The sequence below is a fragment of the Gallinula chloropus genome (genome assembly GCF_964237585.1).
Source record: "Gallinula chloropus genome assembly, chromosome: 31".
NCBI classification, from domain to species: domain Eukaryota; kingdom Metazoa; phylum Chordata; class Aves; order Gruiformes; family Rallidae; genus Gallinula; species Gallinula chloropus.
The window spans coordinates 214,367-229,409 of record NC_140116.1 but is presented as its reverse complement, the minus strand read 5'-3'; the positions used below and the strand labels follow the sequence as shown (position 1 = coordinate 229,409).

Genomic DNA, 15,043 nt, shown 5'->3' with positions numbered 1-15,043 from the left:
GGCTGTGGCCCAGCCAGCTGCCGGCAAGGCCTGGGCACAGGTGCTGCCCAGGCTGGATGTCTTCATTAGGACAGGGTGGAGCCCCAAATTATTTCCCCTCCAGGAAAACCAAACAAACAGAAACATTTAGAAGGCCCTGACTAAGCAAAGATCCTCTAGCAATTTGCATGAAGCTAACTGAAACTTTATTACTACCATTGATTGCTAAATGCCCTTCAAGCCATGGCTGACTGCCTCCCATTGCCTGGGAACCCCTCAAAGCCAGCTACCACCAGGGTTTTATACCCCTTTATCCTTCCTCTCACCCTGACACCAGGCCAGGTCCCACTCAGCTCACTGCAGCAGCCCCCCAAGCAAAGCACAGCCAGCTTCCAGCCCTGCTACAGACCTCTTCCCAGGCTGCACCACTCCAGCACAGAAGCACACAATCCCACCAGGTTGGAAGACCTCTGCTCCCCTCTACTGCATGGTGTATTGCCCTTTATAACCCCATCAAGCTAATTAGGCTTCCCAGGTGGAAGTCTTCCCAGGACAGGAGTCATCTCCTCATTTTGCTCCTCCCTGCCCAGTGGGAGCTGGGGAGTCAGCTCGGCCCATACTGGTTTTGTACCATTTAATTCCTTCTAAACATGAGATGAAAATCTCAACCAACCTCACAGCAGAGTTTCGGCCTTGGCAGTTACTGAAAAACTCATGGAAACCGAAACAGAAGCACTGGGGGACTAAAGAAAGCTCCAAGTATCTGCAGCCTTCTTCCCAGACCTGCTGGCACTTGAGTCCTCACTCTTCCCCTGCCTCAGTGTCCCTATAAACTACAGTACTTCCCTCCACCATAAAACCCTCAGACATCTGTGGACAGACCATGCTGTCTGTGGCCTTGGCTCCGTTAGCTCATGTTCCAGCATTTGTCTTTCCCTCAACCCACATGTGCAAAGCTGAAGAGCAACGCCAGGAGCGCATCCACCTCCCAGAGGTTCCTCATGCTGCTCCCAGCGTAGGCAGGGGCCCTTTTCCCCAGCACCCCCCACAGCCAAGGTTGTTCTGTGGACACAGCAGATTGTGTGTCCCTGGTCAGTGCTGCAAGCCTGACACCCCAAAGGAAGGGAAGAGGAAAGAGCTTATCTCAGTGACGACAAAACGCCCCGTCCAGCCCCATCCCCGCTGGGGTGATGCCTTCTGCATCTACAACAGGCAGCACAAGCACAAATCACCCTGGGCTGAGCTCTTCTTATCCCCAAAAAGGAGCAGGAATGAGCTGTCCTCGTCACAGCAAGGCCCAGACCCACCTCTCCAGGCTCTGGCCAGCTGAGCGGGATGTATCCCCTCCATTTAGCTCCTTTCGGCTCCGTGGAGGAAGACGGTGCTGGGAAAGGGACTGGTCTTGGTTTCACTCCTGATCAGGGCTGGGCTGAAGCCAAGTGCTTGAACAAAACCAGCCCCATCATCATCCCACTGCCCAGAGAGGTGAAATTCACCCAGGGATGGAAGCCCCCGGCTCTGGGCCCTGCCCCCAGCGTGGCGCTGCTCCAGGGGACACGGCCAGCAGCAGGCTCTGGAGAGGCAGAAGGTGGGAATGCTGGATGGTGCCCGGAGCTCCAGGGCGGCACAAAGAACGCAGCTGGGATTGAAGCAGCACGCAATAGGGAAACTTTATTAACGGCCTCACAATGAGTTCCGAGACCACAAAGGCATAAAATGTCAACCAAACCCACAGTGCCAGGACAGGGCTGAGCATGCAAGACAGCGATTCCCTGCAGTTACTTCGCAGTTATTTTTTTCTACCAATTTTTCCTACTGTTGTAATGACCCAACTGTTTCCCCTGGCACATTGAAGTCAAAGACACATCTTGGCAGGAACAAGTAGTTACTGTAACGAGGCGTCAACGAACCCACTGTTTGCAGAGCTGTAGTAAAGGGTATTGGGAGATACACTGAAATGCAGGGTGGCCAACAAGCGACACCCTGGGAAGGGGAATGCTATCTCCCAGTTTAGTGCGCTACCTGTCATCCCCAGAACTTTGCAGCCCTTACCCTTTGGGCTTCTTTTAAGGAGAGGGAAGGGGTGGGGGAGCTTTTTTATGAGTTGCTTTGGTATGAAGAAGCTGAAAGTAAATCTGTCTGTGTTGCTTTCAGTAAGGAATCAGCTCCAGTCAGAACTACCAATCCCATTCCTGAGCTCACTTCCAAAGAAAATAAGGAGAAACTCAAACCAGTTTCACTGTTTTCTTCTTCTATACTTTAAGAAAACAAACCCAGGCTGTTTGTTATTCTTAACAAGGGTTGGCATTTTCTGAGAAGTCTAAGGGGATAAAGTCTTCCAAGTCACACAAAGAGGGAGATAATCTTCTGGTCTCTTCTACAAAGCCACAGCAAAAAAGTGGAACAGCTTGACACTCAAATGACTGGTTTGCCCTTCAAAGGGTGAAATCCAGCCCTGCGCAGGGGGTACCAGGTAACAAAAGCGATGTACTCTCTGCTTCCCAGGATGAATTTCACCCTATGGGCTTGAACCTGCCCTCAGTGGAAAGGTTCCCACCAAGTTCAACAGTGCAGGGTCAAGCCTTGGGCGAGATGCAGCGGGGTCAGGTACTCTGGTCTGTTTTATTCCAATTCATTCCTCACTGCAGAAATTTTGCAGCCCATTTGTCCTATAAAAGGCAACAGAACTTTTCTTCCTAGGGTTTCCCTCCTCCCGTGCAGCAGGTACGGCTGATCTCCGCTCCTGCCGTTACTTCCGGAAGCTTCTCCTGCTGGATGAGGTTGTGGTGACGCTGTAGGACCTGGCACCGCCCCCAGAGGAGAAGCCCAGCGCTCCGCTGCCCATGCCTGCTCCCAGGCTCAGGCCTCCTCCCAGAAATCCACTGGAACCAGCATAGCCACTTCCACCGCTGGAGCTGACCACGGCTGTGGCACAGAGAGAAACAAACCCCACATGAGCACCAGGGAACTTGGCATCCAGCTTGGCACCCTCACTAAAAGTGTATTTTTCCTCTCTCTGCTCTCTTGCAAAATATGGGGGCCCCAGGACACTAATCCCTTGTTGTGTTGTGGCCCAAGCATCTGTTCTCTGTGCTAAGCCAGGAGCACGTGAGGGCTGAGCAGCCCATCTCCTCCTCCATCACTCAAACTGGCTCTGGCATCCTGCAGCATGGAGAACCTCGTACCAAGCACATCCAGCTCATTTCTTGGTGTACTGAAGAGGCCGTGGGCATGTGCCTCACCAACTACAGGTGGCAGTTAAGGATGAGAAGTAAAGCCACTGGATTGGAGCTGCAGACAGCATCTCCGGGGCAGCGGCATCTGTCCAGCGTCCAGACAAGGTGAATACTTGATGCCTCCAGCTGGATAGACACCTTCTAATGTCACCTTTGCACTAACTTCCCATCCAGGCAAGGCCTCTTCTCATTAGAAAGAGCAATATTCCCCCAAATTAAACTTTACAGAGATGGCCATGGAGCCAACAGTACTACCGACTCTTGTCTGGGGCGGGGGGGCTCCCATTTAAGAAGGGGGCTAACTGGGTTGCAGGAGGCAGGGCACCCTGAGGCTCCTGTGCACAGACCCCGCTGGTCCCCACCTTTTCTACAGGCACACAGCTAAGCACAACTAGTATAAATTATAAAATCAACTCACAGATGTTGACGTTGCCAACTCCATCACCAGCCAACCTGTTGGAGGAGAACACAAAGGGGAAAGGGAAGAGGCCGGGTTAGGCTCGCATTACTCAGTGCTCCCCGAGGGCCCCAGTGCTGAGGGTGAAGACAATGTCAGTGAGTTATTACAGTTGCTGTAAATAATTCAGACAAGATAAGCGTGCCATCCTGCGCTTTGTTCTGGCCCTACATTTACAAGCTCCTTTATCACCTTGGGGGGTGAAAGCTCTGGCCCAATTCCTCGGGGATTTGAGCCACTTGGAAATTTTCTGCCACAAAAGATGATGGGAAGAACATTTTTCCCTGCATGTTTCCACCAAAACCACCAGTTTCCCCAGAACTGGGGTTTTCTCTTCTGTATTTCCTTGAAGAAGTTGGAATTGGGCCCTGGCCACATCCCCAAGCAAAGGGAACCCTGAGCTGCACCCACCTGCTCTCCTCTCCCTCCAGCAGCTTCCTGTAGGTCGCGATCTCGATGTCCAGGGCCAGCTTGACGTTCATGAGCTCCTGGTACTCGCGGAGCTGCCGGGCCATGTCAGCTTTGGCTTTCTGCAGGGCAGCCTCCAGCTCCTCCAGCTTTGCCTTGGCATCTTTGACAGCCAACTCGCCACGTTCCTCAGCTTCAGCAATAGCTGCCTCCAGCTTGGCACGCTGTGGGGACAGGGCAGGGTACATCAGTGGGCGTCTCATCTCCTTGGTGGAGGGCACTACTGCCTGGGAACTTCTGACATCTACTGACCAGACCCTGTCTGTGTATCTACTCAGCTTAGATCCCTAGAAGTTCATGCCTACACATTTTTGGGGGCACTGGAAGGAGATCAGCCTGCAATGGAAACTCATCTCATCCCAAGATACGTTCTTCCAGAAGGCAGACACTACTTCTCTCTGGTACATTTTCAGAAGACTTTCTTCAGGTGATCCTCATTCCCAGCCCACCCACACCACACAGAACAGCATAATACTTGGGGTTACTGCAAGCTCTGTTCTTCTCTCCTGTTATGCCCCAGAGCTTGTTCAGACCCAGCTGGTCTCCTGCAAGCCTTGATGTGAGGCAAGCATGGACTGGAGCAGACCTGCAGTTAACAAGCTACGCAGACCTACCCCAAAAGCATCCCTGTGGGGCCACAGCAAACTGGCAGCGTAGGGACTCTCAGCTGTGCCCCTGCACCTCCACTAAAGCCCCATGTTTGGCAGGAAGGGCTCACAAACCAACCCCTGTACTTAACACTCTCATTCATTATTGACAGGAGCTGCACCCGGTCAGCTCTTTGCTTGTAAGTGTGTGCTGAAGCCTCCCTGCCCTGAAACCAAATAAACACAAAGGGATGAATCACAATGGCTTATCTCCAGCTTTGTGCACTCTGGTTATTCACAGCCAGTTTTCAGCCCCAACATGGGCTGAACCACTCACTGCTCTGGCTTTCACCAGCCGTTTGATAAAGCGATTGAAAGCCTCTGGAGAAAGCAAACAGAACCGGCTGAAAAATCCCTTTATGTGCCCAAACATGGTGTTCCCTGCTACAAAAGGGAGTGGACAGAGATCCTAGGAGCAAGAGGGTATGAGGAACGCTGTGGATGGGAGGGAGGGAGCCCACACACAGCCTTGCCCTTTGGAAACAGTTCTGCATCACTCCCCTCCTGTGCTCCCAGGTGGCTGGTAGATTTGTTCTCAGCCCCAGCTCAGACCTGGTCTCACCCATAGACCAGCTGCCTCTCAGCATCCCGTTGCTCATAGCACAGTCTCTCCCCCCAGCAGAGCTCACCCCTTTTGAGGTGAGCGTGGCACCCAAACCCCCGGCACACTGGCGGCTGCCGGATCCGCTGCTCTGCGGCAGCAGAACAAGAGCAGCTCCTCACCTGGGCCTTTGCATTTTCGATCTCGCTCTGCAGCCGCTGGATCATGCGGTTGATCTCCGAGATCTCGTTCTTGGTGTTGCGCAGGTCGTCGCCGTGTTTGCCAGCCGTGACCTGCAGCGCCTCATACTGCGGCGGAACCAAGAGAGGAGGATGGGGTCAGGCACTCAATGCACCGGCTCAAACACCACTCCTGCTCCTGACACTTGGGATACGTGTACTGGCAGGAGCTGCCTTTCTCTGTCCCATAACTCACCTTGCTCTGGTACCAGGACTCGGCCTCCGCCCGGCTGCGGTTGGCGATCTCCTCGTACTGAGCTTTGACCTCGGCAATGATGCTGTCCAGGTCCAGGTTGCGGTTGTTGTCCATGGACAGGACCACAGAGGTGTCAGAGATCTGGGCCTGCAGCTCCTGAATTTCCTGCCGGTTGCATTAAAAACGACACCATTAATCACTGACTCCCTTTTGGAAGCCAATTAAAGAGAGAATCTGAGAAGAAAAGGGAAAGGGAGGCAGACAAGAAGAATTTAATCAAAACATTCATTAATTATAGGGAACACAACTGAATCACATCGACCTTGCAGAGCACAAAGTAACAAACAATGGCAGAAATGGACCCACTCCTTATCACCCACGTTTTGACAGCAAGGTTAGTTGACTCCACTCCCAAGATAAGAACCCAGTATGAAATACCAGTCCAAGGATGCAGCATGTCCAGTTCAATTAAACTCTTATCTTGCAAATAATGGGTAAGATAAAGGCATCTGGGACAAGGAACTTTCTCTTTCTCTTGCCCACACAGCACACAAGCACACACCAGCACTGCAGCACTGGATACCATGCACTGGTTTTATCATGGAATCCTAGTCGGGTCTGCATCAGAAGGGACCCCAAGGATCACAGAGCTCCAACCCCCTGCCACAGGCAGGGACACCAACCTCCAGGCCTGGAGCTACACAAGGTTGCCCAGGGCCCCATCCAACCTGGCCTTGAACACCCTCAGGGATGGGGCACCCACCCCCTCTCTGGGCAGCCCCTTCCAGCCCCTCACCACTCTCTCTGGAAAGAGCTTCCCCCCAATATCTCATCTCACCCTTCTTTCCTCCAGCTTCACTCCAGCCCCCTTGTCCTGCCAGTGTCAGTGCAGCAGAAAGGACCTTACCGCTTCATAGAGAGACCTCAGGAAGTTAATCTCATCGGTCAGTGCATCCACCTTGGCCTCCAGCTCCACTTTGTTCATGTAGGCAGCATCCACATCCTAAAAAAGTGATAATCCATTGGATTGCTAGAGCATCCACCCAGCCTTTGATGGCTTGAGAAGCAGCCACGAGCCCATTGAGTCCCCTGAGCTGTCTGCTCTCTGTGCCCAGTGACTCTTCTCTGGAACATTATCTCCCAGTGTACTAAAAACTGCTGTGTGCAGGACCCTGTATGTTCTGTATGGTGCCCTGGACCTGTGTTTGCAAGTCCACTTCAGGCTGGACAGTCATGGAGGCCTTAGGAGTTGTCCCAAAGAAAGATCTAGCCATAATCTATGATATCCATGGGATCTGGCACTCCTCCCCAGCTTCTTAAGAGCCTTTAGCCCAGAATGGGAGCTGTACACCTGCACCTGCTGGTCTCCAGGTGCAGCTGGAGCAAAGAGAGCACAGGGGCAAAAGGGGAGAGGGGCTGCCAAACACATATGAGCAGTCCCAGCTAACACCCATGGTACTCACCTTCTTGAGCACCACAAACTCATTCTCTGCTGCCGTGCGCTTGTTGATCTCATCTTCGTACCTGCCAGGACAAAAGGGATGGGTGTGGAGTTAGAGTCTAGATACAAGGGAGAGATGTCAGTGAAGAGTCACCTGAGTCCCTTCCCCCTCCTTCCATTTCTCCTTGTGATGCCAACGACTCCCCAACCAAGCCAGCCATGGGCAGAGGTTGGCTGTAGCCCTGTGCACCTGGGTGCGCGCTGCGGTTTCCAGGGTATTGTGTGAATGATGCCTGGAAGCTGCTCTGGTTCACACCACCCTGGGAAGCACTTCTCACCCATGCTTTCCCACACTCTGAAATCTGTAAGGCCTCTGACACTGTCCCCCACAACATCCTTCTCTCTAAACCAGAGAGAGATGGATTTGATGAGCAGACTGTTTGGTGGATAAGGAATTGGTACAATTCACTGATCTGTACTGCCTGCAAGCCTGCATCTCAGAGCTTTACACCATTCTAAGCCTGGAGCAAAGAGCAAGGACCTGCTCTATGAATCCTGAAAGTTACCCAAGGACCAGTGCAGGAACCACCTTCTCAGGCTGTTTCACAGCTGCTGTTGCCACAGTTGGAACACTGCTCTCTCTGTTTACACAGTTCCAGCATGGCTAGCGCTGTAATTTGCCTTCCAAAGCATGAGCTGCTTTGCTTTCAACAGCTGCCATGTACCTCCCCTTCTGCTCTGCACTGGAAACTTGCCCATCCACATGGGCACAGATGGCTGTTGTCCCTATTGTGGTCCTGTTGCTATTGCAGAGCAATAGATGACCTGGATGACCACAGCCTACAGAGACAGGTGAAAAAGACTGAATTATTCTACATGAGTTTATCAAATCCCTCGTTTCCTGGTGAAGCTCCACCAAGCTGGGCAGCCAGGTGATGGGTCATTCAGTCCTCTCCGAGCCAGTCGCAGGGCGCCTCGGGAAGCGCAGGGCACCGCCACAGCCTGGTGTGCCCACTCCCAGCTACGTGCACAGCGCAAACACTCTGCTCCTTCCCTTGACTCTGAACCACACCCTTAGTCGATGCACTTGCTGAACAAGGGCCTATTGAACCTCATCCCCGGGAGCCTCATGCACATCAATCTCCTCCCCTACCCCAGGTGTAAACCGAGAACTGCTGCGTAAAGGGGACATATGGAAAAGAGGCAAGAGACCCACAAATTGCTGGTCGTGCTCTAGGTGTTCCACTTTGAAAATGAGATTTTCTCCATAGAAATGGAGGTTCTGAACCCCAGTTCCTGCAGCCTCACTGCCTCTGCTGCACTAGCTCCTAGTTCCCTTCTCCCTTACCACATACAGGGTTTGGTTTCACACAGACCCATGAGCTGGGGGAATAAATATGCACCTGCACACCATGCATCCACGTGACATGCAGCTAAAATGAGGGCTGGGATTCCTCTGGGTGCACAACAGCTCCTTGCTGCTGCCTGAGAGATGCAAAGCACATCCGTGGATGAGCACAGAGCAGAAATAACCAAGGAGGGTCAGGGGAAACACCATTCCTAAGCACCTCCTTGGGAAGGACCGAGTATTGACTTTCCCTAAACACACCCTGGGGATTATCAGATCTGTTTGCTTTCAGTTCCTGCTTGATCAAGTTTGCCAGCTCCCTCTTTCCTTTCTTTCCTTTTTTAATTAAAGGCATTCTCCTGTTAAGCAGGGTTGGGCACAGCCTGGGACAAAGGCTACTTTCTTTATGGGACCCCTCCCAGGTGACAGGATTTGGACTGAAAAGTCGCTTTAGAATTATGGGTCACCTGCTCCGCTACCTACCCAAAAAACCTGCCAAGCTGCTGAGCTCCCATGGCCACCTACAGACCTGAACTGGCACCTCTAATGCCTGAGGAGGCCCCAAAACAAAGCCAAAGAGGACAGAACCACCAACAACGAGCGATCCAGGCAGCTGCCCTGGACTAGACACCCAACTCATGGCAAAATCTCCCTCCCTGGCAGAAAAGCTGGGGACATCTCTGCCAAGCTGCTGACCAACCTGCCAGCTCAACTACAGTGTTGGATGGGAACATTATACATTACTTGGTCTTGAAATCCTCCACAAGATCCTGCATGTTCTTCAGTTCACCCTCCAAACGGCCCTTGTCATTCAGCAGCCCGTCCAGCTGACGGCGAAGGTTGGTGATGTACGCCTCAAACATGGGGGCGATGTTACTCCGGGCGGTCTTCTGGTCCTGGAGGAGGCTCCATTTGGTCTCCAGCATCTTGTTTTGCTGCTCCAGGAACCGGACCTGGGAAACAACCAAGGGGTCATTTGTGAAAGCAGGAGGAAGGGGGAGCTGGTGTGACAGAGCCTGGATGTGGGGAAAGACGGGCTGCGGACGGTATCTGAAGAATTTATATTGCTCATAAAAAGCACCTAACTCTGGACAGTGATAAAGACCATGAGGGAACACTGCTGCTCTGGGGCTTGGCTCATGGCTTTAACACTATGTCTGATTTAAAGATAAGCGGATTCTGCTTGCCTGACACTGGGACAGAAGCCATCCACAGACCTCAGAGTCAGCCAATTACTCCAACTCCAGGTCAGGATTCCTTGCATTCTGAGGATGCCAGAGCTGAAGTTTACACAGGATCAGTCAATGCAAGACAGTAAAGCCACAGAGATACAGAGCAAACACTGCAGCAAGGTCTGACTTACATCAAGATCTGTTCTATCAGAACGACTCCAAGAGGTCCCCTCCTCCCTGAATTTGCTGTGCCGGGGTGTGGGCGTTGGAATTTAAGGTCCTTTCCAACCCCAACCATTCCATGATCTGCTCTTTAAAGCCTGCACCCACATTGTGGGCAATACCAGCTAAACACAGGGGGTAGACAGACAGCCTAAGCAGGGTTTTATTAATAAAGAGTTACTGGATTGCAGTAAGCAAATCACAATATGCTCTTAGGGGCCTGATCCTAAACCCACATGTGAAGCCCCCAGTGGGTTAAGCAAGCTTTAGCTCAGATCTGACTTTAATCAGTATCCACAGAGTCTTCCCAGCACCTCACCTTGTCGATGAAGGAGGCGAATCTATTGTTGAGTGTCTTGATCTGCTCCTTCTCCTCCTTGCGCACCCGCTGGATGTTGGGGTCGATCTCCAGATTCAGGGGTGTCAGGAGGCTCTGGTTGATGGAGATCTCCTGGATGCCCCCGGGGCTGAGCGGCCCGCTGAATCCCATGCCTCCATAGCCGTATCCTGAGCGGATGCTGCTGCCTCCAAGGGAGATCCGCTTGCTGCTGGAGCCAAGGTTGTAGAGGCTGGAGCTGCCGAATCCACCTGCCCTGCCTAAGCTGGCACCCCCTCCTAGTCCACGGGTCGAGGAGACAGTGCTGACCCGCACTTGGCTGATACCTGGGACGGCTGCAGAGCGAGAGCTGAAACTCACAGACCGGGACATGGCTGCTCTGAGGGCGTCTTCAGTATCCCCCACCCTTCAAAAGCTCAGGGAAGCTGTGCTGGAGACCAGGAAAGTGAGCGAGTTCTCCTGCCTGCTTCCCTTTTATCCGTTAGAAAAGCTGGGCTTGGCCCAAGGGCAAGCGATCATTTTACTGCCTGGAGAGCTGGGTGTGCCTGGCTGGCTTCCCACCCTCCCAACCTGCTGAATTTGAGCCGGTGAAGGGAAGGGCCAGGGAAGGGACAAGACACACCTGGCGCCTTGTCCCCACGCTCAGACTTGGCTTTGTTCTGCACCTCCCTTTGCCTCTGCCACATGTGCCCCTGAGGGACATGAACCATGGGCTATTCTGGACTCCCCTGGCAGAGGAGTTATAACAGGACAGGTCTGTTCCCCATTTCCTCAGAGCTCCTCTGCTGCTAAAGAGATCCTGAAATGAGAAAAGGGGGAATATACATTGATCCTTAACTCGATTGCAAAGCAGGTAGCTCCCCTGTGCAACAGCAGAAAGGAGATAAGGGGCCTCAGCTTAGTGCCAGGTCCAGCCTAGTTTAATATAAACCAACGCCAGCTGCAGCCCTGGAAACACACACTGTACCCTGCCAGCAGCACCCAGACCGCCTGCACCACGCAGGGGAACGGGGGCGACAGATGAGGGGTGCTCCAGCTGCCCCTGGACACCGTGGGTTTGCCTTCTCACTTCTGTCAACACTAAAATAAGGATGGTCCAGGCAGGCAGCACCCTGCACATGCAACCATCCAGGAGGGGACAGGACAGGTTTCTGCTTAAAATTCTGGGCTCCCATGGCAAAGAGGCAGAGACAGAGGCAGAGTTTTATGGACTTTCTACACTTTCAAATAGCCTTGAAGGGACAGCTCCCTTTACTATCGGGTCGTAAACTCTCCATGGTATTTCAAAGTCTGGCCTGAACGTGTCACCCGTCAGCTCTTGCCCTCGTCAGGGCAGCCCCAGCCTTTTCCAACTCCGTCCTTCCTCCTTTGCAGGAAGGACATGAGGTGGCCAGAGATCCCAGCTACAAGGAAATTCTCCTTCTCAAGAAGGGAAAGAGGGAGATTAGGCCAGAGACATTGGAGCCAAGATTCCTCCCTGCTTTGCAAGCTGCCTCAGCTTCCACCAGTAAAACCAAACTAAAATCCACTGGGTGTAAAGCAAACTCCTGTGTTACGTGAAGCCTCCAGCTGCTTTATGTAGCTCCAGCTCCTTCCAGGTCCACAGAGAGACAAACTGGTCTCTGGCAACAGCGCCGGGGTGTCCTGAGGGTGTCTTGGGGTGAAGACAGAGGTTGAATCTGAAAGTGGGATGGGGTCCTACAGTCAGGCAAGAATAACTTCTGCCAAAGTAAGTCCTGGCTGCTGGACCTTATCAGGCACAATCCAGCCTCAGGCTCTTTGCAGACGGATATTTTGCACAACACTAGATAAAACCATAAAGCAATCCAGCCTGGTAAAATACAAGCTGTGGCAGATAAACTGTCATGCAGGCAAAGCTGTGCTCTGCAGCCTTAGCAGAAACACCAGTTCAGCAGTACGAGGACTGAACGTCACGCTGCTCTGTACTACGAAGGACCAGATCAATGAAAAGCAATTCTCTAATCTTAATTGCCACCAATTTTTGGTAAGGATGAGCCTGTCTTCCGCTCAAGGTTCTTTTCTGTACCATCAGCAACCCAGCTGATGCAGCAGAGACACAGGACGGTTTCCTTCACCTCGCTGCTGCACACTCCCAGCTTTGCCTCCTCACACTGTACTACAACCCATCCCACAGAGTGAACATTCCCCATTTAAATCCGGTTTCAAGTCAGGTTAAGTCACCACAGGATCTGGCGATGTCACGAACAGGGGTTTGCTTGTGTTGTTGGGGTGCCATGGCAACACCACATAGCTTTACAACCGCACCGACCGGTAAATACTTCCAAGCCCATGTGAATGACCCTCAGAGATCCAGGTTTGTTAACACAGAAGACACCATACGGACTGGTTAAACACCCTCCTGGGGAGGAGAATGCTTTGACAGCGTGACCCTCGGTGTCACAACAAGACAGCCCAGTCCCTGCACACCCAGGGACATGCTCAGGAAGCTGATGAAAGAGCTATAAATGATAAATTCCTCTACGAAACTTTGGGAAAATGAAGCAAGCTCTTAATCCCAGCCCAGAAAGCGAGGGCAGGAGGTGGAGGAAAAATCAAATGCAGACACATCCTAATGGAAGGGGAGCAAAATTGTGCATTAAAAACATGTTATTTACACTGCTCAATGTTGGACTGCTGTTGCCACATCTCCCATCAATATCCCATGGACTATCTCTATCTCTCTCTCTTGCTGTGTGTTTAGAATGCAGTGCTGGCATTGAAACCTCTCTGGATCAAGGAGCACCCTTAGGATTTGTGTTTGCACAGCGCAGTCCTGGTTTGTGATTACTGCTCCAAAGTACTTCAGCAGCAAGTCATAAATTAATTAGTGTCTAATGACAAGCAGTGTTCTGGTGGTCTCGTGGTTGGGGTATGACAAGAGCCTGTCGGGGCACTCACGGGGCTGTCAGAAGGACACGTCAGGATGCTGCTCCCGCTAAGACCACCCAAAAGCAATGGCAACACAACGGCTCTTCCACCCTATGACCGCCCTGCTGCAGACTCCCCCCATGCTGAGATCCCAGCTCCTCTCTTCAGGATCTGTATAGACTCGTTAATCAAAATATCCCACTTATCAACAATGCTGCTCAAGGCAGAGATGGCTCCACAGGAAACTCGCTCTTTTAACTGTCCCAAACGCAGGCACCGTACGTCAAGAACCCGATAGGCAAACGAACCGCATTAGGATGAGGTGACTCTTTATCATCAGCTCTTATCAATTTTTGTAAACCTGCTTCCTGTGTCAGGCTATAAAGCTCCATATAATGACACAGCTCTTCAGTCTAGCGTCTCAACAACAGGAAAGTGGCCTTTCTAGCAAGGCAATGTCTGACTGATCTGAAGGTTTCCTCTGTTCCAAAGGTTGGGGACTCGCTACAGGTCATTGCTGTGCAACAGCTAATACGGAGCTTCCATCTCATCTGAACCTGTTAACTCAGTGTCTGGAGTTTTCTGCCAGAGCCTGATTCTGAAGCACTTAAACTGTTTCTCTGGAACCTGGTGTGACTGCCCCTAGCAATGTTAAGTCACCACCCTCCTAGTCTTACATTGCATAAACTGAATGGGCTGAAACCCTCACGTATTTCATACTCAAGTGGCTTTGGAATCACTTCCGTGGCCTCTCTCTGCTCCAGCGCCCTTGGCACATGGATCAGTATTGTTCACACTGCAGCTTTACACGCAGAATCTGCATTCTGCTCTCTGTTCCCACAGCCCCACAGCTGTACCTGGGGTCCTGAGCTGTGCTCATGGCTGGTTAGGATGGGTCTCACCTAAACCGCACCGTGTCTTCCAGCTGCACCTCTCCTTGCAAGGCAGCAGAGAAGCCTCGGCATTAACAGGGGGGATCATGCAGGAATCGCTGGAGGCAGCTCATCCCAGGTGACACAGCCGGCTGCCCTCAACCAGAGCCAGCCCCGCGTTAACAACAAGGCTTCCAGCGAGCTCCTGTCCCCCCAGGAGCTGGTCTCACCTTTCCTCCTCGGTCTGCTCACTCCGCTGGAAGCCGGGAAGACCTTGGCTCGGCTCCTTGCTGCGTGGCTGCTGCTGGGAAGCTGCCTGCTGCTCGCTGTGTGATCCACCGCTGGAAACACCTCCCTGAGCTCTGAATTGGCCACACTCATCCTGTTAGCTGAAACCAGACTGAAAAAGCATCAGTGGAAACCCAGAGGTGTTCAAGTAGCAGCACAAAGCCACTCGCCAGCACCTCCAGGAGCAATTTAGGACTCCAAAATGAGTTGCTGCCACTGGAGTCTCCCCCCTTTAGTCCAAGTGCTTGGTCCAGCTCCGTAGCTCCCTGCCCTGGGGACTGAGCCCCGCTGCCTCCTGCCCTGCTCACAGAAGGAGCGTTGACACCAGGCGCTGCAGTGGGAACCTCTGCTCAGTGCCACGAGCTCCTGGGCAAACAAGCAAACCCAGTCCATGTGGATGGGCTGCGAGCTCCTTCCCAGGGCCACTCCATGTGGCAGGCCACCAGCTCTCCACAAAACCTCTTCTCTCTACCTGACACACAGTGGAAGCATCCAAGCTATGGACTTTCCCCTCCCGCAGCCTATTTTATAAGCACCTAAAGCTGTTTTCTTTCCCCTCTCCTCCGAACTACAAGATCATATGATTACATGAAGAAATAACTATAAATATAGTTATAATTATGTATAATCATAATTACACGGATCACTTTTACATGAAAGTTGAGAGTCACTCCCACGGCCAAAGCCCAAAGGAAAAAACAAACAAACAAA

At 52.3% G+C, this 15,043-nt stretch overlaps 1 protein-coding gene across 1 annotated transcript; it reads right to left on the bottom strand.

Annotated features, from left to right (window-relative positions):
* Positions 1-1,624: 1,624 nt before the first annotated feature.
* Positions 1,625-10,655, bottom strand: LOC311202702 (keratin, type II cytoskeletal cochleal; the record flags this gene model as incomplete). The annotated part of the gene is made up of 9 exons (XM_084277314.1): positions 1,625-2,904; positions 3,634-3,668; positions 4,084-4,304; positions 5,511-5,636; positions 5,764-5,928; positions 6,671-6,766; positions 7,227-7,287; positions 9,297-9,505; positions 10,266-10,655. 9 exons carry the CDS (start codon positions 10,653-10,655, stop codon positions 2,729-2,731), a joined length of 1,479 nt encoding a protein of 492 aa, XP_084133440.1. The 3' UTR covers positions 1,625-2,728.
* Positions 10,656-15,043: the final 4,388 nt, after the last annotated feature.